This window comes from Carlito syrichta, unplaced genomic scaffold, assembly GCF_000164805.1.
Source record: "Carlito syrichta isolate Samal-C Ts95f unplaced genomic scaffold, Tarsius_syrichta-2.0.1 Scaffold95881, whole genome shotgun sequence".
Lineage (NCBI taxonomy): Eukaryota > Metazoa > Chordata > Mammalia > Primates > Tarsiidae > Carlito > Carlito syrichta.
In genome coordinates, this window is record NW_007039977.1 from 143,310 (window position 1) to 166,173 (window position 22,864).

Genomic DNA, 22,864 nt, shown 5'->3' on the forward strand with positions numbered 1-22,864 from the left:
TTTCTTCTTTTTTTCCTCTTAGTTTTAGAATATTTATTTTCATGACTCTTTGTGCTTTCAAATTCATGGGTAATTATAAAATTCAAAGTATCAAGACGTTTCATAATAAATGGAACCAGTTGGACAAATAAAGCACAAAATAAAGTCCTAAGACAACAAAGGCACAAAAAGCATCCACAAAGGCACTTACATTTGTAGGATATTGGCTTTTGGCTTAAGTAAAATAGCAGACTTATTTCTGTCTTGTTAAAGATGTGAGTGGGTAGACAGAACTGAAGGTGGGGTAGGGTAGCTCTTCTTTCAGATATCATGCAGGGGTCCTGATTCTTCTGTCTTGTTGCTCTGCTGTCCCTTTAAGGTATCATCCTTATCTTCCTGCTGAAAACTGACCACCTCAACCGTGTCCAGTTTCCATCCTGTGGGCACTGGGAGACAGCAGCTTTCTCTTAGGGACAGCACTTGGAAGACTCACACATTACTTGCATTCACACCCCATTGTCCACAAGGGTCCTAAAGCTTCCTAGCCAGGAGGGAGGCTGGAGCATATTGCCTTTAAGAACAAAGGAGGCATTGCATGCTGGAGAGCAGTGTGCAGGCTTTGCCAAATCTTATTTTCCCCTAGAACAATGAACAAACAAAAACCTTGACCCCTGTTTCCTCCGGGCGCTTAACATTAAAAAAAGAGAGTGGGGGTGGGGACTGGGCGCAGTGGCTCAAGCCTGTTATCCCAGCACTTTGGGAGGCTGAGGCGAGAGGATTGTCTGAGCACGTGGATTTGAGACCAGCCTGGGCAACATGGTGAGACCTCATCTCTACAATAAATCAAAAATTAGCAGGGCATGGTAGCACGCACCTGTAATTCCGGCTACTTGGAAGGCTGAGGCAGAAGGATCGCTGAAGCCTAGCAGTTCAACGCTGGGATGACCATGAGCGTGCCATGGGACTCCAGCCTGGGCAATGGAGTGAGACTCCAACTCAAAAAAAGGGGAGGAGAACTATTGATAGGCCTTTACATGTATAACCAAAACTAAAGACTTGTCATTTTCTTATTTATATTTGTGCTAAATTTCCTGTAAAACAGAAGTGACTGCAATCTGTGATTTACTATACGATACATCCATAATAAGATGGATTAGTAGATGGAGAGGGGAATGAATAGTTATGTGATAAAGCAAGTATTATAAAATAAATGGTAATGGTAAGATCTTGATGGTAAGTATATGGGTGTTTACTGGAAAGTTCTTTCAACATGACTGTATGTTGGAAATTTTTTTATAGTAAAATGTTGAGCAAAATTTGCCTGAAATATAAAATTGGACACTAAACTTTGCTACCTAAGTTCCAAAGAAGAGAAAGTTACCTTTTATTTTCCTGTTAATATATCTTGAGAACAGCGGCTTGGAGGGAGATGAGAAACACATTTAAATTATGTTAATTTTTGTTACATATTTTTATTAAAAGAAAAGCAGCTTTTGGGAATTTTTTTATTTAAATCTAGAAAATGCAAAATGTTCTTACCTGTTAAATTGCTTACCTCTTGTGTATTTTTTTCTTAAGAAGCTTTCGTTTATTACCTCAGTGTTAATTATGTACAATTATTGATTTTAGTGCACTCACTCTTGAGGATGAGAAAAGAATGCTGTCATATTTGATTAATGGATTTATAAAAATGGTAAGTATTAGAGAAGAAGTTTCAGTGCACTTGGAAATGTGGTGTAATTGTTTATTCTTATTCTAGTGAAAGCAGTTAACATTATGTTCCCTAGTGCTTTTCATTATTATTGAGATAAGATGAAATTAGAAAACGTCTTACATTAGCCAAGACTCTCCTGGGGGTAGAGAAAGCCAAGACAAACTGGCTTAAGGGAAAGAGGAGGGTAGGTGGGGGGAGGGGAATTCTTGACTCGTGACAGAAAGTCCAGGGACAGAACTCTCTGAAGGTGCAGCTGGACTTGGGATCTCTGTGATATTGCCAGGACCTGCCTCTTTGGCTCCCTGTGTCCCTCTTTGGCTCCATGCTCTACCCTGTTGACTTCCTGCTTAGGCAGACTCACTCCCCAGGACAGTTGCCTTTCCCTCCAGTTCTGCAGCCCAGCAGGAGGGGCTCTGACAGAAGTCCTGACTGGAGTCTCTTTGGATTAACTTGGGCCCAAACATACCAATTGGCCAGGCCTAGGAGATGTTTGCACACCTGGCTGACCCAATACAGGAGAACTTAGAGTGGAGAGAAGGGGCCCCAAAGCAACTGACGTGCTGATCATCAGATGATGGTGGGAGCCATGCTGCAGGTACATAATGCCAGAGGCCCACTTCCTGTCCATCCTCCTTATCTACTGCTGCCCACACAACTCACCACAAAACTTAGAGACTCTAAATAACAGCTTTTTATTTGTTCTTACAATTCTGTGGATGGACTGAGTAACCAGGTTGCTCTGTACAGTGTTAACTGGTGTGACAAGATGGGCTGGAGGACCCAGGACAGCCTCACTCACTTCTTGGGGCCTTGGCACTGCCTGGGGGCGGTGGTATCTCCCTTTTCTTCCACTTGGCCTCATTCTCTCCACTCTTCTCTCTTCAGTCAGCAATCTCAGTGAGCTGTCTTACATGGTGCCGGCTTCTGTGAGGGCATATGATAGAAGCTGCAAGGCCTTTTAAGGCTGAGGCTTAGAAATCACACAGTGAACCTCTACTGCATTTCATTGGTCAAAGCAAGTCACAGGGTCAGCCCTGATGGAGGGGAGGGGAAGACACTCCACCTCTTGATGGAGAGAATCCAAAGAGACACTGCAGAAGGACAAGCAGAGTAAGAAGGATTACTGCAGCATTCTTTGGAAGCATCCCACCATTATCAGTGTCCCAGCCAAGCAGTGTTTGCCATAATTCTTGCTGCTCAAAACTAAAACACCAATTGCAGCCAATATTCTATGTGAATAGAAATGCAGGACCAAAGCTGACCATGATGAAAATGACAAGATCACTCTGAAAATAACCTTGAAAATGTGGCTTGTCCAGCTGCGGGGGCTGAGTTAAATGTCCACCTGACACTGTAGGTAGAGTGTCAATTTTGATGAAAATTCAGGAATTAACCTTTGAATTTCCACAGTAGGAATTGTACCTATGGATTTTCCCAGATGACTCTGCTTTGCCCTTGCGTTATATACTGATCACGTGGAAGATATCTCTTTATGGCTTTGTCTGAAAGTCAGTGAGTTACAGTGGAAAAGAATATGAGGAAATAAGATGTGAAACTTGATAGCTGTAATGGAAATAGCGATGTTAAACCTCCTCTGGACAAAAATGATTGATGGAGCAGTAAAGTTTTTCCTGCTAACCAGCTGTTCATAAATTTGAAGAAATAGGAGAAGAGGGGATTTTTAATGATGGAGAAACTACCATCTATGGCATTGGCAACCACCAGTAAGCTGCTGAGGTTGGATCCCATCAGGAAGCAGAAAGGTGTGACTGTTATTAGGGAAAGGGTTCTGACAAATGACTCCCAATAACCAAATTTATGTTCTGTGAAAAGGCCACAGCTGACAAACAAAATTCCATTATTCCCTTTCCAGTGGTTTCCTTGTAAGCCTGGAAAATTCTATTTATACTTTGAGCTTCTGTTTTATACCCTTTGACTTTTTAATGTTCTAATTCAATGCCCGTGTCATAAAGATGAGATGGTAATAATAATGTTTCAGTTATATCATGTCTACTTGTGTTCCCTCTGAAAACAATACTCTCCATTTTGGCATTTTTCTCCTTGATTCTAGGTTTCCTTTGGCCGTGATTTTGAACAACAGCTAAGTTTTTATGTCGAGTCCAGGTCGATGTTTTGCAATCTGGAACCTGTTCTTGTGCAGTTGATTCATGTAAGGATTTTCATTTATTAGTTTGTAAATATTTATTGATCATCTACATCCTAATCTTAATTTGGGATTTTTCTGGGCCCATATTGTCACTGTTCTTTAAGGTACAAAAGGTGACTTCTCAAAGATTAATAAACTTACAACTTTGCTTACATCTTTGGATGGTTTTATTGACCTTTTTTTCTCTGAAATTTGCAGTCTTATTTCTGCATGCCAACAACAAAGGGTTAAATGATTTATACTGATTAATCAGAGAAATACTCACCTTGAGTCCCTTGAGGCCTATCCAGAAGTTCCCAGCTTTCTTGGATTATGGAGTCTCTCAGTAATTTTTCATGGTACTACCAGGCCAAAAGGATAACAGTCCTGTTTATAAGAAATTAGGTTCAGGCCACTTAAGTACTTATGCCCTAACAACTTGATAGCCATTTGAAAAAATAATATGCATATATTGAAAGAAAAATAATATTGCTATTTCACTCTTAAATCATCGTGTTTACTAATAAGGTGTGTATACTTCTTAGGCACTTAACAACTTCTCAAAACTTGGAATCAGATTGGCTATGTTTACTTCCTGTTTCACATTGATTTTTTATCACATTGATTTTTGCAGCACACTTGCTTTTTATCATAGCCATAAAAACTCACTTTTGCAAATATATGACATGGCTGCAAGGGATGTAATGTGGTCCAGTGTAAATGTGTGAGCTACATCACACCAGCACTATTAACCAGGACTTTGCAGTGTTCACCATCGAGTATGGCTGTGTTCCCCTAAAAATAAAAAAGTGTGCCCCTGTGAGTTCATTGCAGCATGCTGGGGCACCATGGCACACAGTTTGGGAACCACAGGTCCAAACTTTTTAGATCTGTGGAAGTATTCCCTAAGGTTCTTTTTTGGGGGGCAAGGGGGGTTGGAGTCTCACTCCGTCGCACAGCCTAGAGTGCAGTGACATGCTCACAGCCACTCCAGCGTCGACCTGCTGGGCTCCGGCGATCTTTCCACCTCAGCCTTACAAGTAGCCGGAACTACAGGTGTGTACCAACATGCCCGGATAGGTTTTTTTTTTTTTAATTGTAGAAACGAGGTCTCGCCAAGTTGCCCGGGCTCGTCTCGAACCCGTGGGCTCAGGCATTCCGCTCGCCTTGGCCTCCTAAAGTGCTGGGATTACAGGCTGAGCCAAACCAGCCCCCTAAGTTTCTTTATTGCTTCATCTCTATTCAAGGAGAACAACCTTTATTTGTTCACTGCATAACAGATTACTAGCACAACTAGAGACCTAAATGCAAAGACCTTATCTCTAAAATGAGGAGGTGATAGTACCCACCCTGCAGAACTGTGACAAATCAGTGAACTACAGTGGCACCTGTAACATGAGGAGTGATGCTGTGGTGCTGCCGTTACTGTTCTTAATGTGATTGTTAGTATTGTATAACTAAATTGTGTGGTCTGCTCTCAGATTTGGAGGCTTCTCTCAGGATTTCAGATCTTTAGTTTGGTGTGTGGGGGGTTTCTGGGAATGGAATGAGTGAACCCTGGCTACTCATTAAACCAGAAAATGGTCACTTATCATGCTTATCGGTAGGCATGACTAACTTAGCAAGTGAGTGCCTTTTGTTCTACCTTCCCAGACATGTTTGCTCAAGCCAAGATTGGGTCAGGCCTGATGACCCCTTTGGCATTTCAGGGCTCAGTGCTGATGGGTCCTGGTCCCCATTAGCTTTCTCATTGACCTCTCTATGTGGTTAATGTTCAAGTCTCTGTGGAAGGCATTTATCTGAATCAGTCTTCATTTCATTATCATTTCTATTTTATTTATTAACAAATTCAGAGTGTGAACCGGTTGGCAATGGAAACAAGAAAAGTGATGAAAGGAAATCATTCCAGAAAGACAGCTGCGTTTGTCCGGGTATGTTTCAAAGATAAGGACTCAGACTTTGAACTCCATTGGGCTGTTTAGTTTGCAGGTTACTAAATTACTCTTCCCAGAAAAAGACAAGAATGTCATGATAAGAGTGGTCTAGTATTGATTTTTCAGACTAATTTTTCCCTAAGTATCTCTGGGATGATTCATTTTCTTAATGTTTTCAATAGAAATAATCAAAGGAGTCTGAATTTTAATATGTGTTGTGGGAAGGTGGATGGGAGATGGATTTGCATTTTTGTAAGCTAACTGAATTAACTCTGACTTTCTCTAATAATAATAATAATAATATAGCATTAGTATATTATAAAATGCTATAAAATAATTTTGTAATATAATAATATATGTAATAATATTGTGCTTGTAATGGAAAGACCTTTTTTCCTCTAGATAAGATTGATACTCAACTGAAAAATATTTTCAGCTTCTTGAAGTTCAAAATTTTATCAGATTCTATGCTGCTCAAAATTTTAACAAAGCAACACATGTTCATGTTTTTAAAAATGAAATCATACTGAAAGGATTACAATGAAAAATAAGCATCCTGGCTCTACCATTTCTCACTTTGTACCTTTTTCTCAGGTCAGCCCCCTCATACCCAACAGCAGTCAACTAAGGTTTTTAAGTAAACTGAGAAACAGCTGGTTCTTAGTTTATCCATGTTAGGTGTTACCTGTCTATTTACTTCTTATGATGGTAGATGGGGATTTATTTTTCACATGCCGTCACTCCCCTAACACCCCCTTTCGCATCCTCCCAAAGAGTCATCAGATAAAGCAGAGACAAGAGGGGGAAATGGGCTCAGAATGGGGGGATTCACCATTTTAAGTGTTTTTACTTAGAAATACATGATGGGTGGAAACAGAAGTGCTAATCTGCCAGGATGACATTGCCAGCATAACTGCTGCATTTCTCCCCTCCTCTCTAGGCCTGTGTCGCCTACTGCTTCATTACCATACCATCCCTGGCGGGTATCTTCACACGTCTCAATCTCTACCTGCATTCTGGTCAGGTGGCTTTGGCCAACCAGTGCCTCTCCCAAGGTAAGTCCATCATTCTCTCATCTTGGGCTCTCTCTTGTTGCTTAGGAAAGCTTACTTAAGGGTGTCTGTAGAGAGCATGAGAGAGGAGAGATTTGGGGTTTTTTTAAAAGAGATAGGTTCTCACTGTCACCCAGGCAAGAATGTAGTGGCACGATTATAGCTCACTGCAGCCTTGAAATCCTGGGCTCAAGTGATCCTCCTATCTCAGCCTCCCAAGTTCCTAGGATTAGAAACAGGTACCACCACTCCCAGCTAATTTTTTATTTTTTGTGGAAATGAGGTTTTGCCATGTTGCCCAGGCTGATCTCAAACTCCTGGGCTCCAGTGATCCTCCCACCTCAACCTCCTGAGTTTCATGGACTATAAGCGTGAGCTGCCACATATGACTGAGAAAGAGATTCCGCCAGGCGGAAGTGAGAGGGTTGTCTGAGTCCAGGGATTTGAAACTAGTCTAAGCAACTTGGTGAGATTTCATCTCTACAATATATAAATAGAAAATTAGTTGGGTGTGGTGGCACGTGGCTGTGGTTCTAGCTACTTGAAAGGCTGAGGCAGGAAGGATCACCTGAGCCCAGCAAGTCAAGGCTACAGTGGCCATGAATGTGCCATTGTACTCCAGCCTGGGCAGCAGAGTGAGATTTCTACTAAAAAAAAATTTTTAATTTAAAAAAATAAAAAGAAGGAGATTTCTTTAAGGAGGAAAGAAAAATAAAGATCAATAAATGATGAGTTTTAAATTTGTTTCTCTAATAAGAAGCACATTGGACATGTACACAGAAAATCAGACAGATTATAGAGCATAGATATCTTCCTATAAGAAACTTCTTTGCCTGAGCCCGTGGATTCGAGACCCGCCTGGGCAACTTGGCGAGACCTCATCTCTACAATAAATCGAAAAATTAGCCGGGCGTGGTAGCGCATGCCTGTAGTTCCAGCTACTTGGAAGGCTGAGACGGAAGGATCGCCGGAGCCCAGCAGGTCGAGGCTGCAGTGGCCAGGAGTGTGCCACTGCACTCCAGTCTGGGCAACAGTGAGACTCAACTCAAAAAAAAAAAAGAGAGAACCTTCTTAAATTTATCTCAGACAGGCCAGCTCTGGCAGTTCAGAAATCCTGAGCTAAGTATGCCTGGAGAATATTACACGTTAAGGCTGCTTCACCACAGCAGATTCGTGTATGTTTTTCGTTGTTCATGGTCCTTGTGTGTTTGAAACCCCAGAGACATACATATAAAATATAATGTGTGGCCAGGTGTGATGACTCACGCCTATAATCCCAGTGCTTTGGGAAGCTGAGGAAAGAGGGTCGCTTGAGGCCAGGAGTTCAAGATGAGCCTGGGCAACATAGCAAGACTCTTGTCTCTACAAAAAATAATGAAAAGTTAACTTGGTATGGCATCACATGCCTGTGGTCCTTGCTACTGGGGAGGCTGATGTGGGAAGATTGTTTGAGGCCAGAGGCTTGAGGCCAGCCTGGGCATCAAAACAAGAGCCACCTAAAAAATAATAATAATAGAATTGGCTGGGCATGGTGGTGTGTTCCTATAGTCTCAGCTACTTGGGAATCTGAGGCAAGAAGATCGCTTGAGCCCAAGAGCTCAAGGCTGTAGTGAGCTGTGACACGTACTTCACTGTAGCCTGGGCGACAGAGTGAGTCCCTGTCTCTCTCTCTTTTTTTTTTTTTTTTTTTTTAAATATAATCGATGTAGAACAAATATCCTACAACTTACTGTTATGGATACAATTTCTGCTCAGGGCTGATTTTTCTATACTAGGCACAAAAGCCGTCCCTGAGGCAAGGATGCATGTGGTAAATTATTTGGGAGGAGGAGATGATCTCGGAGACATCACACAGGTGATTGGGAGGTGGGACAGGGAAGGGAAGGAAGCCAAGAAAGTGAGCAAGTCACTTTGCGGGCAGCTGAGGTTCATTCCCATCTGGAGATGGTGTCACATACACCCCAGCTTAGCCCGACCTGAGCGGCGAGGAAAACAGGTTACTTACTGTCATTGGCTGAGTGCTGCTTCTGGGACATTAACTTCCTGGCACTCTGCTCCACACTTGAGTCAAGAAAATACTCCTCAGGAGGGCCCCCACGCATTAACTGCAGGACACCCCAGTCATCTCCTGCAATGCAGCAAGGTATCCATCCAACAGGACATAACCCAGAGAATGAAAGAGATCTTGGTGCGACATTGATGGGGCATTTCTTAGGTGGTAAGCCCTTGGCACATGTTATCTCATTTCATCCTCCTGACAGCCGTATGAGGCCAGTCCTGTGGTTGGTGCCTCATCGCCCAGGTTAGATAACTGAGGCAAGGTGTGGCCAAGTTGCTTGCCTAGGGCAGGTCCACTTGTGAATAGCCAAGCGAACACTCAGTCTGACTCCAGGCCTTTCACCACAAGATTGACTGGGAAGCTTAAGTGAATACTGGGACTCCCATAGCACCGTGTGAGGTGGACTGATGTTTTCTTTCTTTCTTTTTTTTTTTGAATTGGCATCTTACTCTGCTGCCCATACTGGAGTGCAGTGGCACACTCCCAGCCACCTCAGCCTCGACCTGCTGGTTTCCGGTGATCTTTCCACCTCAGCCTTCCAAGTACCCGGAACTACAGGCGCGTGCTACCACGCCCGGCTAATTTTTTTTTTGTTGTAGAGACAAGGTCTTGCCAAGTTGCCTGAGTGAGTCTTGAACCCGCGGGGCTCAGGCAGTGCACTCGCCTTGGCCTCCTAAAGTGCTGGGATTACAGGCTGAGCCACCGAGCCCAGCCTGGACTGATGTTTTCAGTGGTGTTCCTCCCGACCCAGCCTCATGGATGATACCAGGGTTGGTGCCTTACTACTCACTGCCTTGGCTTGGATGGACATTCTAGGCTGATTGGACAGTGGTCCCTCCCCCTTTCCCTTAACCCCTGGTATGGCAGTTTTGGGGGTCATCTGTCTCTTGATTCTGTTGGGGTAGTTCTAGGCAATGAAATCTTCTTGCACAGTTGAGTTCAGGAACCTTTTAAAACTGCTTGGTTTTGCTTTCAGCTTCTGGGGGACTCCCATAGCTACCCAGGGTAACCACCCTCCTGCCTCTGGGTCCCAGGTGATCTGGTGCCTCCCTGCCCTCCTCATTTCTTTTTTTATTATAAGACCAGCCTTGAGGGCACCTCTCTTGGCGCTCCATGCCCCTCCCCCTCTATCATGCTCTGCACTGTGGTCTTCGTGGTCTCGTGGCTCTGTCCATGAGCTGGTGTCTTCTGACCTTGTTTGTTTGTTTACTTATTGTCCAGGACACCCTTTCTCCCCACTAGGACCTGCACCTGTCTTCATCTACATGTTGCTAAATGTAGAACTTTCTCCTAGTGCCTGCCTGGGTAAAGAGGATGGGTTAGCAAGAAGCAAAATGAAACAAAAATTAGCAGTCACCACCAAAAACCTGATGGTGTGCAAACTGAAAATCAGAAGATATTTCCTTGGGTATCAGAGATTTTTAGTCTTATGAACTGGTTCTCTCTTTAAAAGATCGGGAATGATAAACCCAGGTGAGAACAACTGATTTTGGTTCTTCAGTGTTGGGAATGGATTGTGGGCTGCAGATACCAGAGCTCTGAGACTAGATACTGGAACTGCAAGTGGAAACTCTGGAAGCCTAGATCTTTCTTCTTCCAACTTTATACAATCAGGATCATGATTCTGAATGTCATAGATTTCACTGAATCTATGACTGGATTCCCTATAGAGTTTCATGCCCTATTTAAAAATTTTAAAAGCCAAACAAAAATTCTCAAGCTCAATAAAGATTTCCCCCTCACCAAAGACTAGGTGTTCCTAAGAGCTGTTTGAGGAGAGCTGTGAATGGTTTACTCCCTCTTGTGTTACCCTGTGATGCTCAGTTCCCACCAAGGGATAAGCTGTGTAAGATCTGCCCCATAGGCTGTGCATGGATAAAGATGGCACACTCAGTGGTAGAACTCTGGCCTTCTTGTCTGTCTCCCCCTCGTTTTAAGCTACTGCAGGGGAGCGGGAATGTGGCGTCCACCTCATGTTTAATAATTTATGTGATGATTTTTACCAAGTCTCCAAATACTGTGGCATAAAACCTTAAAAGCCTATTATTTTTGTTCTGAAAGCCACACTCAGCAATTGCTGGCCAAAGTAAATAATGCATTCAATTACTGAGAAGGGAAGGCTAAATATAAATTAAATGAAGCTCATGGAAGCAGGCTCCTTTTGTCTCCTTAAACTTCCTCCCTGTTCAGCTGGTTATAAAATATTCCCCTCACCCCAGTTCATTTTCTTGCCTCCCTTCATCCAGCCTTGGTTGTGTCTTCTTTCTCAGGCTATGGATTTGCCAGTACCGGGTCCGGCCCAACAAATAAACTCCTGTTGAACCCTCAGGCAGGCTGGTACAGGATGCTGACTAAAACCTGTTACAGGGGACATACTGTGGGACATACTGGTGCTGCACATAGACTGGATTGTGAGGAGATGTGGTGCAAATATTGTCCATGGCCCCAGAGTATTTAGGAGAAACAAAGGGCTTGCAAACCAGCCATTTGGGCATATGTTTTTCACCTGGAGGTGGCCCGGTGATGCCTGTATATCCTTTCTTTCAGCCCCTTCTCTAGATACCATTTTGGCTTTGTTTGTCATGGCACTTTGTAGAAGATTGTTACCAGGCCACAGCAAGAGCAGACTCTTCTGCCTTTTATTTTTACCTCTGTTCCTTTTAAAAATTTTAAAAAATTGTTTCACAGTTTCTAATCTCAAAAGGGGGAAGGGGGTATTATACAATGGAAGTAGTATTTTAGGTAGGTCTTAAAAGATAAACATGTGTTTTTAAGGCCATAAGAATGGGAGAAGGCATGATTGGCATTCCTGGTTGAGTAAATGGCCCGAGCAAAGTCATGGTGGTGTGGAATTCCATGATGTATTTGGCCAGCAGCAGAATGTAGGATGAGGTTAATGAATGATGACTTTCAAGGCCCCTGCATGCAGTAATCCCTTCTCGCCTCTCTTATTTACAAGCCAGATGCCCTTGGACAAGTTGATATCTCTGTGCCTCAGTTTCCCTATTTGTGGGTGGAGATGATGTCAGTGGCACTTATCTGTTGTGTAGTAAATGAGATAATGGCCAGGCATGCTGGCTTGCATCTGTATTCCCAGCTACTCAGGATGCTGAGGCAGGAGGATTGCTTGAGGCAGGAGTTCAAAGCCTACCTGAGCAATATAGTGAGATACCACCTCTAAAAAAAACTGATAGAGAAAGAAAAAAGATAATAACCTGAGATCACTTGGCCCACACAGTGGCTGCTCAGTTAGTTTTATCTTAGTATAATTGCCTCTCAGATGATAAAAGTATCCCATGGCATTTTAGGAGCTAATTGTATACAGTACATTGACAGCTCTTTGGTGTCAGAGTTTGGAAAACCAAGTTATTTCTCATATACAAAACCTTGAGGAATCTATAGATAAACTAATCTTTGTTTCAAGATTAAACTGCTGAAATAAGCTGGAAAGAAGAGGTGTGTACTTCCTCCAAAGCTAAAACAGAATAGAAAGAACAGTTAAAGCAAAATAATGGCAAAAAGAAGAATGATTGTTGTTATTATCAATAGTAATGCTTTCCCCACCTTTAAAAATTTTTTTCTTTTAGTAGAGACAGAGTCTTGCTATATTGCCCAACCTGGTCTCAAACTCCTAACCTCAAGCGATCCTCCTGCTTTGGCCTCCCAAAGCACTGGCACTACAGGTGTGAGTCACCACACCTGGCCTTTTCCCACATCTTATAGGGTTCTCTCTCCTTCTTTTAACTTTTACTGTCTTTTAGTTACTTTTTGTGTCTTTGCCCTTGAAGAGCTTGGTTCACATGTCACATCTTTAGGAAAAACATCCTTGGCCGCCTCCACTCCCAAACAAACAAAAAGGCAAGCCAGGTCATCCTGTACCACATGTCATCCATATACCCATGTTTTTCCTTCAGTGTACTTATCACCATTGTTATTTAACAAGTAAATATGTAAGTAATTGTCTGCTTTTCTCCCTGTAAGAACATTAGCTTTGTCTGGTTCACTCAAAAAGTTGAGGATTTTGGAGCATTTCAGATTTCAGATCAGGGGTGCTCAACTGATAACATGAAGCCGCTGGCTACTGGAAACTGTAATGGCCAGTGGAAGTAACTTGGGGCTGTGATGTGGAAGAGAAAAAGAATTTTGTATTTCTTCTTTCTGGAGAGTAAAGAGTGACCTGTGAAGGCGAAAAATGTTTATGTCTACTTCTTAAGTCTTCCGGGTTTATGTTTAAGGTTATATTTACTAGTTCTGTTAACAGAACCTCCTCTGAAGAATATGCTTGATGTGACTTTTTCCACAAACCTTATGGCCTGTTTGGTGACTACGGATAAAGTAGGTTGTTTTAGTTGGAAAAATTCACAGGTGGGCAGATGACATGAAGTTTGTCATTCATGTGTGCATCTGTGTACGCATGATCAGTCCACCTTAAGCAGTGTAAGGGCCTGGGCTGGATGGCAGTTGCTGGTGGAATACACAGAAGAGAGACATGGGCAAGTCTCCCCCTTAACTCATTCACAATCGCTGGTGTGAATTTACGTCATTCCAAATTATGTTCTTGGTTGCCGCTAATGTGAATTTACGTCTTTGCAAATACTGTTTCTGGATGCTTTAATGTTGTCATATGTATGTGTTATTATGTTTTGCTTGCAAATGAATACTGAGGCAAGGAGAGAGAAAGTTAATTGAGATAATTATCTGATATTGACTGAGCAATGTTGTTGATTTACGTAGTAGGTAAAAATTGGTCATTATTTTGTTGTGATTAGTGATGTATACTTGTGTTTTGATATTTCAGGGCTTTCATACTTTAACGTTAAAAATAATTTACCAACCAGGCTCAGTGACTTAGCCTGTAATCCCAGCACTTTGGGAGGCCAAGGTGAGTGGATTGCCTGAGCCCGCAGGTTCGAGACCTGCCTGGGCAACTTGGCGAGACCTCTTCTCTACAATAAATCAAAATTTAGCTGGGTGTGGTAGCATGCGCCTGTAGTTTTAGCAACTTGGAAGGCTAAGGCAGAAGGATCACTGGAGCCTAGCAGGGGCGAGGCTGCAGTGGCTGGGAGCATGCCATAGCACTCAAGTCTGAGCAACAGAGTGAGACCCCAACTCAAAAAAATAAATAAGTAAAATAATTTACCAGGCAACCTTCTCAGGTCCCCTCCCACTGTGGGAGCTTTTCTGTCCTCTCAGTAAAGCATGCTTTCTAAAATAATAATAATAATAAATAATAATAATTTACCATAATTATGGAAAATGAAGAAATATATGCTGATCAGATTTCCAAAGTCGAAGGTGAAGCCAGTGAACTTATTAGTGATAGTGAGACAGATAGTGATGTAATGATCCAAAGTAAATGAAGAAATATATATATATATATATATATATAATGTATATATAATATATATCTGGTTTATAATCCAAATAAAAATACAAAGTACAGAATGCTAGTCAGAGTGGTATCTGAGGTGAATACTGGATATGTCTGCAACTTTCAGCTGTACTGTGAAAAATGTGACAATTTAGAAAAGACCATTTCACTTGTGCTTAACCACAGAAGTTTGCAGCAGCCAGCTTCAGATTTTTTTATTTTCACCTGCCCTCAGTATTAGGAAAGTGAAAAACTTGCCATTCACGAATGTGTTGAGATCTCTCAACTCCCTGTAACAGTCAGCACCCACAGTTTGTTGTTTCCTCGGGTCAGCATTTCTTGGTCATTTTTTTTATATGCACGCCACTGTGCCAAGCATTGTGCCGGAAACTGGAATGCACTTAATGAGACAACATGCAGGTCAGGCAGAGCAAATCTGTCTACAACTGTTATACACGCAATACTTGATAAATGTCATGCAACATGTACATAAAATGTGTCAGGGAACTTTAGAGCAGAGGAAAATGACCCTTGACTCGGAAGGGCAAAAGAGCTTTATAAGAGAGATGGCGCCGCAAAGCCTGGACGGTCAGGAGCTATCTGGATGTGCTGAAGTGAGGCAGGGGCACTCTAGGCTGAGGCAACAGCACGGGCAAAGGCCTGGAGGTGGGGAAAATCATACGTCTGGAAGGAATGAGTAGAAGGCCAAGTTGAGATTGTTTGAGACCTGATTATTGAGAGAGCTGAACTCCTGGCAAATAGTTTTATTCAGTACATATTATTAGATAGGTGTCTTCATGTTACAGACAAGGAAACTGAGGTTCATGACTTGCCCAGGAGCGTCCAGCTAATGGTGACCGTATCTGATTGCACATGCTGTCTTCACACACTGTGCCTCCTGTAGTTAGGTTAGTTCCTATTCCATAATACAGAGTTTTGCTTCTAATCTCAGGTATTTGCAATTGCTAGAGATCAATTATTATAGAGTGAATATTAGATAAACATGTTTAGGGAACAATCAGAACTAAGATAAGGAATACCTAATCCTTTCTGCTTAGGTAACTTTAAGCCTAATATTCACAGAGAATACACAACCTTGTGTGGCTACTACAGGGATGAGAGAAAGGTATGTCATTCTGCAGTATCCCTGAGATAGGAAACAGGTAACATGTGGGCTGAGCATGCTTGGCTCAGTGAGAGCCCTTGACTATTCAGAGGGAAAAGAGGGAGAGTGGGTGTGCAGGAGCTTCGTGGTAGCAACTGAAAGTAGGAAGTAATGTATTTATCCCAAGTGGATTTTTCACCTTCTTAAGTGTTGATATTCAGAGTGAACCTAAAGGGTATTCTACCTAAGTAAAATGCCAAAAATCAAGGTTAAATTAGCCTGTCATTAGTAATTATTATGCATTAATGAATAAATCATTTAACTGTTCCTAGACATTCATATTTCTTTAAATCTTGCTCTATATACATATCACCAAAATAGTGACCCTTAAATCCTCAAACTTAACTGTGTAATGATGAGTTTTATTACAAAAACACACTTTAGTAATAAATCATATTAAACCTCTGTCAATGACTTGCCTGTGGATAACAGGACCATATGGACTATGAGGCTTTACCAAAGATACCCCCATCGTTTGGTGACAGTTCGTCTTCATCTCGGACAAAGATTGCAGGAAAAGGATATGTCCCAATGCTGCATTGTACATGATAATTTCTATGTTGTTGATATTGTCAGTCCAACCTAAACCTATACAGAGATGGAAAATGTTGGAGACTGGTAAAGATTTTTTGCAGTGGGGACCTCGAGAGAGAGGGTGGAAATTCTTGTAGCCAGAGCCCTGCTTCAAGGGCTGGGAGTCTTCAATCTCAAGGAATGTGTTAAGAGTTTGTGGTTTTTCCATTCCTAGGTTTCCTAAAAAGACATATGATGAATTGAAGATCTGGGAGTGAATAGCCTCTGGAGTTTATGACTCTGCCAAGTAGTAAAGATTTCCATTAGCACTGACCTAATGCATTAAAAAAAAAAACAAAATACCATCCCTGAAGGTGGGCTGGTTTATCACTTCTTGACTGTCTCTTATGATTCATGCATTGAGTCATCTCCCCTGTCACCAATGCCGAGGACACAAAAGGATTAGTTTATTCCTGTAAGTTATAGTTAAATCAGAATTTGTGTTATCATGTATTAAGAGTGTTTGAGGAGATTGTCTTGCAAATATAGTCACCCCATGTTATTTTAATTCTTAATAATTTTTATTATAAAAATTCAAAATGCGCATTTGAAAAAAAATTCAGCAATACAGAAATGTAGGACTTTTAAAAAGTGAAACCCCCAAAATAAAATTCTCAAATAACATGTTCTGCCTCCCTTGCCTCCCTCCCCAAAAATCTGCTGTTCACAGTTTAGACATTTAAAAAGTTTTTTTCTTCTATATATCCATTTTAAAGATTCATTATTCTTACATGCTCTCTGCCTTTCCGTTCTGCCTTCCTTGCCTCCTTTCTCCTTCCCTCCCCATCTGTCTAGATTCTGCATCTACATGTAGTCCCCCCTTCCCAGAAATAAAATGGGATTATATCATCTGCATTGTTTCTCATAAGCTTTTTTTGTCTTCTCAGTAAATCTTGGGCTCCCCCAGCCCTCAACCACAATCTTTGTAATACTTGTTCAGTGTTGTTGTTGTTGTTGTTGTTTTGGAAGTGCTATAAGTTATTTCCCACACCCCCACCCCCATTTTTTTCCCCAAACTCCTATTGAAAAATATTTGGACTTTTTCCAAAGTTTTGCTCTGGCAAACAGTGAACAACCTATACCTTAATTCTAAGCATTTGAAGCTTTCTGACAGTTGTCCAATGGACCGGTATTTTAGTCTCTTAGAATGTGGACCCTGTTGTTCAGAGAGAGATGTCTTGGTACACAAAACAGGCCAGTGGGCTTCTTAAGGTGGACATGCCTGTGGCAGGTCACTGGTTCCTGAGTTTAGCTGCAGGAGCCAGAAGAGGCCCTGGGGCACAGTGTGAAGCTTTTTAAAGCCTCTAGAAGAAGAATCATGGAGGATGCCATCTACCTGACTACCTCAGGAGGAGGAATCTTCCTGGCATGTTCACCATGTGGTGCAGAGCAGTGTCCCCAGTTGGTCCCCATGAAGTATGTACCATCCCTGATCTTAGTGCTATGCCCTACACCAATGGAGAACGGGGTAGACTTCCCTTAGAACAGCAGGAGTGTCAGCGTCCTTGCAGTATGTGGCCCCTGCCCACTCCCGTCCCCAGTCTGCCCTTCCCTGGTAAAGTTCCAAAGGGCACTTCTCGGAAATTCCCTCGTGCCATCTACCTGACTACTGTCTACTTTCTGTTTAATGCGTTTCTATGACCAAACATTTTACAACAAACTTGTATTGCCTTTTTATGCTCAAGGAAAATTATTTTTACAAATTTAAATTAAAATTTCAAAACAGTAACCTAACAATGAGTGAAAGATCCAGGTTTCCTTATCCTCATCCACCACACCAATACATGTCTATATTAGTTTGGCATCTATCTTGCCTGACCTTTTTTATGCATCTACATAAGTATATATACTTTTTTCCCTTGCAAAGATTGGTTCATGGTGCATACAACTTTGTGTGGTTTTTTTGTACTTAGTATATCATAGATATCTTTATATATCAAACCATACAGATCTACTGTCTTCTCCTTATTAGCTATATAATTTCTTTGGTATGGCACTGCAGTAATTTTTTTAACTAGTCCTTTACTCTTGGGTTGTTTTCAGTTTTTCTCCAAATGAGCTTAGCATTGAGCTAAAGATATCTTCATCCAAAGGGAACAACTGGCCCAGTCATTTATAGTTGCTAGGCAGCTTGGGTAGTCCACACTATATGCTTTACTAGTATCTTCAGCTGAGCCCTTATTTTCAGCTTCTGTTTGCATCGCACCTTTTCCCAGGGTTATTTGGTGTGACATATATTTTGGAGTCCATTCCATAAGGTTTTCATGACTTTTTGTTTTGGGTGTGTTTGATTTTTTTTTTCCTGTCCTTGCGAAAGTTTCTTGAGCATCATGTTTCTTTGGTGTAACTGCCCAGGTTGAGAGACCGGAGAGCGTGAAACCTCAGATGGAGTATTATCAAATGTTCTGTGACAACTGTCTAACAAGCACCCCAGGCCTTGACTCATTATTTATTTGAAATGATGGGGTCACCTGTCCTCACTGAACTTTGCCTACTAATTCTGTTTGCTTCTGGCCTCACGTCTCCAGGTTAAACCTTTCAGAGTAGACCATTTGCTTTTTTGGAAAGTCATATTCTGCATTTACCTGAAGGATTTAGAACAATTTTTTCAAATCTGTGAAATTGTAAAATTCACTAGAGAAACTTTTTTAAAAAGCAAATGGATCAAATAGTTGAGATGGTAAATAGTAAATTTAATGCTCTGTGTATTTTACCACCCCCTCCCCCAAAAAAATTTGGAAGAAGAAAACCAAGTAGACTATATCCCACTAAACTAGAAAAGAATGAACATGTACTTTATGTGCAGTAATGGAATTATCTCCTCAATAATGATATTAAGTCGGGAAATTTGCAGAATGGTGTCTATAATAATTTTTGTATCTGTGTAAAAAGAAAGAAAAGAGAAAATATTTGCTTAGAAGCATACCCATGTAGCAGATAATATTATTTGCCCCTGGGAAGGGGACCTGGGTGGCTGAGGACAAGAGTGAGGAAGAGACTTCTCACTATATGTTACCTTTGGAATTTTGAATTACTGTATTAGCTACTCAAAGGCAAATTTCTCTTTGAAGTTAAATTTCTAAGTCTCTAACCTGGATAGTGTGTTTCAATATATTTAAAGTGAAGCCTGGGAACCCATTTTAAAAATAGCAGCTTTATTGAGACATGATTCATGTACCATAATATTCATTCTTTAAAGTGTACAATTTGGTGGTTTTAGTGTATCGCAGAGTTGGCAGCCAACTTTCAAAAGGAAACCCTATACCCATCGAGTGGTCACTCCCCATTCTCCCTCCCCCACGCCTCTGGTAACTGTCAGTCACCTTTCTGTTTCTATGGATTTACCTAGACTGGACATATTCATATAAGTGAACCCTTACGGTATAGGTCTTTTCTGATTGGCTTTTTTCCCTTAGCATGATGATTTCAAGGTTAACCCAGGTTGTAGTTTGTGTATATGTATGTAGCATCCATGTAGAATTTGAGGAACTGTCGGACTGTTTTCCACAGCAGTTCCACCATGTTACAATAACATTTAAGGGCCTGGGAGCCCATATTTTTAGGACCCCAATGATTCTTACAGCAGAGCAATTTTGTAAAGCATCGGCTCCAACAGTAGCACAGTTCCTCTTACTACGAATACTGGGATGGTGGCTGTGTTTGCTCTGCCCAATACGCAGCAGTGCTGCAGGACATGCTGATTACCATGTGGAAAGCAGCAACAGAATGCTGCTCGGAAGAAGAGTCACTGCCCCAAGAAAGAAGGGTCTCAAATACAATGAACTGTGGGATAAGGGTCAGCCAAGCCTGAGTGGTGATTTATTTTTCTTCTGGTTTTGGTGTTTGTTTTTGTTTTGTTTTGTTTTTGAGTTGAGGGTCTCATTCTCTCAGCCAAGCTGGAGTGCAGTGGCATGATCCTGGTTTACTGTAGCCTTGAACTCCTGGACTTAAGCGATCCTCCTGCCTCAGCCCCCTGAGTAGCTGGGACTACAGGCATGTGCCACCACGTCTGGTGTATTTTTTGATTTTTTTTGTAGAGACGAGGTCTCACAATGTTGCCCAGGCTGGTCTTGAACCCCTGCAAGCAATCCTCTTGCCTCAGCCTCCCAAAGTGCTAGGATTACAGGCATGAGCTACCATACCTGGCTGGTTTTAGTCTTAAGATGGGACATGAAAAAGGAACTCGGATGTCCCTGAAGCCAAGTGGAGGAGGCTGGTGCACATGGACTTGCTGCTTTTCCCTCTCCCTCAATGGAACGAGGATAATATTCTCCACCAGTAGGAATCTGAGTTCCCCTTTTTCTGTAGGTCCTTTTTGAAAAATATATCTAATCCATTTTATCTTGAATTATCTTCTGCTGCTTTTAATAGCTACAAAATAAAGTGTTATATAATGTTGACGTGATTATTCTGAACTTTAAACTATGAGAAAAACTGTTTTCACATACAGTAGGATTTGAGTTCTCATTACTCAGATAAGATTGAGAAGTCTCCCAGACAATATTCTCTATGTGGGACAAGTCTTCTGAGGATAGAAATAAAAATCTTCTTTGGAACCCTGCATGCCCAACTCTTAAATAACTGTTTATTTTAGCTCCCTCCTTTAGAGTGGGAATGGGCGGGGCAGTTGAGAGAAGCCAAGTGCTGGGGACAAAGCTGCTCTCTTTAATGAGGCATAATATAGGCACATTCTCTGGGCTACTCGGTAACAAACACATAAGTAGAAAAAAAAAATGGTCTTTCATGTTGCAGAATTTTTTCCCACTGAGAATCTTGTTTTGTGATATATACTGCAGAAGAACTAAGAACTTGAACTATTTAAAGACAGGGCCTAGGAGCTCCAGTGGGTTCAATAGGGTCTTACACTACAATTTGTTGCAAGGTAGAAGACCCTGCAGCTCCTGACTCTTCTGGAAGGTTTTTCTGTCAGAACTGATATCAGGTGCCTTTTTCCTGAGTCCTGTATTTAAACTCTCTCTCCAAAAAGATTGAGATCAACTGCTTCATGCCTCACATAGACCAAAATACATAAAAAGGCTCCCAGATTGTGATTATGTTGGTCTTATCACCACAGTTATGTTGTCAGCGCTTGCTGTCACTTTTTTCCACCTGTGTGTCCACTATGGCCTGTTAACAGTTAATGCAATTGCTTAAGAGAACATAGAAAGGGTGTAAATGTGGGGTTCAGGAGACAGTCTGGTGAGGAAGCTTCCAGAGTAGAGCTAGCTTTATACAGAAAGCCATGTGGAAAATGTCTTTCCAAGACACACTTTTTTTTCCTTTGAAGAAAGAAGGCAAAAAATGACTATTCATCTTCAGACACATACTCTTCTCATTAAATGCAGGCCTTTGTTCCCAGGAAAGTCGGCATTTGTTGTGCATTTGTTCCTGGTATGCTGGACAGGGTTCCTGTGTCAATTCAGGATGCTGCTCACCACTGCAGTGTTCTCTTTGCATCACTGGAAGTCATTTCGGAGTAAAAGTGTATTTGGACTATGAAAATGTTTGATCTTGTCGGTTAGTTTAAAATTTCACTTGTCAGGTCAGTGTTTTGATTGTTTTGACCTTGAGGATTTTTCCCACGGTCAATACTCTGGCAGTTCTAGAAAGAACTGTCTCCCTCTCCATCTTCTCCCTCATCTCCCTAATCCCTCCCACCCGGTCTATTGTACACTCTCTCACTCTCTTGTTCCTCCTTTCTTTCCTTTATCCCTCCCTTTGAAGTTTTCTTGTTTTACAGATTATTTCATATCTCTTTTTTTTTTTTTTTTTTTTTTTTGAGTTGGAGTCTCACTCTGTCACCCAGACTGGAGTGCAGTGGCCGCTCCCGGCCACCCCAGCCTCGATCTGCTGGGCTCTGGCGATCCTTCCGCCTCAGCCTTCCAAGTAGCTGGAATTACAGGCATGCGCTACCACGCCTGGCTGATTTTTTGGTTTATTGTAGAGATGAGGTCTTGCTGCCCAGGTGGGTCTCGAACCCGTGTATTTCATATCTCTTAAAATATCTTTCTTTCCCAAATGATTCTGTGAAACTATTACTCAATCAGAAGTCTCTAATGCTGTGTGTGTGTGTGTGTGTGTGTGTGTGTGTGTGTGTGTGTGCGCGCGCGCGCGCGCTTTTAGACGTTTTTATGGTTATTTCTTTGACGAAAATGGTGTGCACTAGAATAGATCCAGACAGACCAGGGTTTGAGCTGCAGCTCCATCACCAATGCTGGGACCTGCTGCACACACAAGATGCTTTTGCAGGACAAACCCCTTATCTTTTCACACCTTATCTCCTACCTGTGAAGTAGGCCTGATGACAGCATCTTTCTTACATAGTGAATGTGAGCATTCAATGAACCAATCCAAATTGAGCCCCGAGCCTAAGTGACTGTCATTTCTAGACTTCCTACACAAATTTGCTACCTGCTCACTTAATAGTCCAAAGAGAATTAAATGGAGGTTCTTTGAACTGAATTGCTAATAGTAATAGCAGTGCCCTTTCAACTGAATGATCCGCCAAGTCCATCACAGTTTGCAGAAACCCTCTGCTAGGACCTGCCCTGGGCATGGATTGACTTCTAGGTAACACTCGGGTGGCCTCCAGGCCATGTGAAGGAGAAAGCTGACCCTGCATTTTCCAGAGTTCTCATACACGGACTTTTTTTGTTTTGCAGCTGATGCTTTTTTCAAAGCCGCTATAAGCCTCATTCCGGAAGTTCCAAAGATGATTAATATCGATGGAAAGATGCGGCCATCAGAATCATTCCTTCTGGAATTCCTCTGCAATTTCTTTTCTACTTTATTAATAGTTCCGGTACGTTTCCCCAGAAGAGCCATATGATATCTTTCTTTGACCTGCCTTATAATGTGTATTCTTAGCCTT

At 41.8% G+C, this 22,864-nt stretch overlaps 1 protein-coding gene across 4 annotated transcripts in view; it reads left to right on the plus strand.

Annotated features, from left to right (window-relative positions):
* The window catches only part of CUNH16orf62 (chromosome unknown C16orf62 homolog), a 137,805-nt gene that overhangs the window by 86,713 nt on the left and 28,228 nt on the right, over positions 1-22,864 (plus strand). For 3 of the 4 annotated variants that reach the window (XM_008062320.2, XM_021714480.1, XM_021714489.1), the window contains 5 exons: positions 1,609-1,672; positions 3,765-3,863; positions 5,693-5,770; positions 6,714-6,828; positions 22,656-22,795. In XM_008062320.2, coding sequence (XP_008060511.1) covers positions 1,609-1,672; positions 3,765-3,863; positions 5,693-5,770; positions 6,714-6,828; positions 22,656-22,795 — 496 coding nt within the window. The remainder of the gene's footprint in view (positions 1-1,608; positions 1,673-3,764; positions 3,864-5,692; positions 5,771-6,713; positions 6,829-22,655; positions 22,796-22,864) is intronic. The other variant, XM_021714484.1, reaches the window with a different exon arrangement.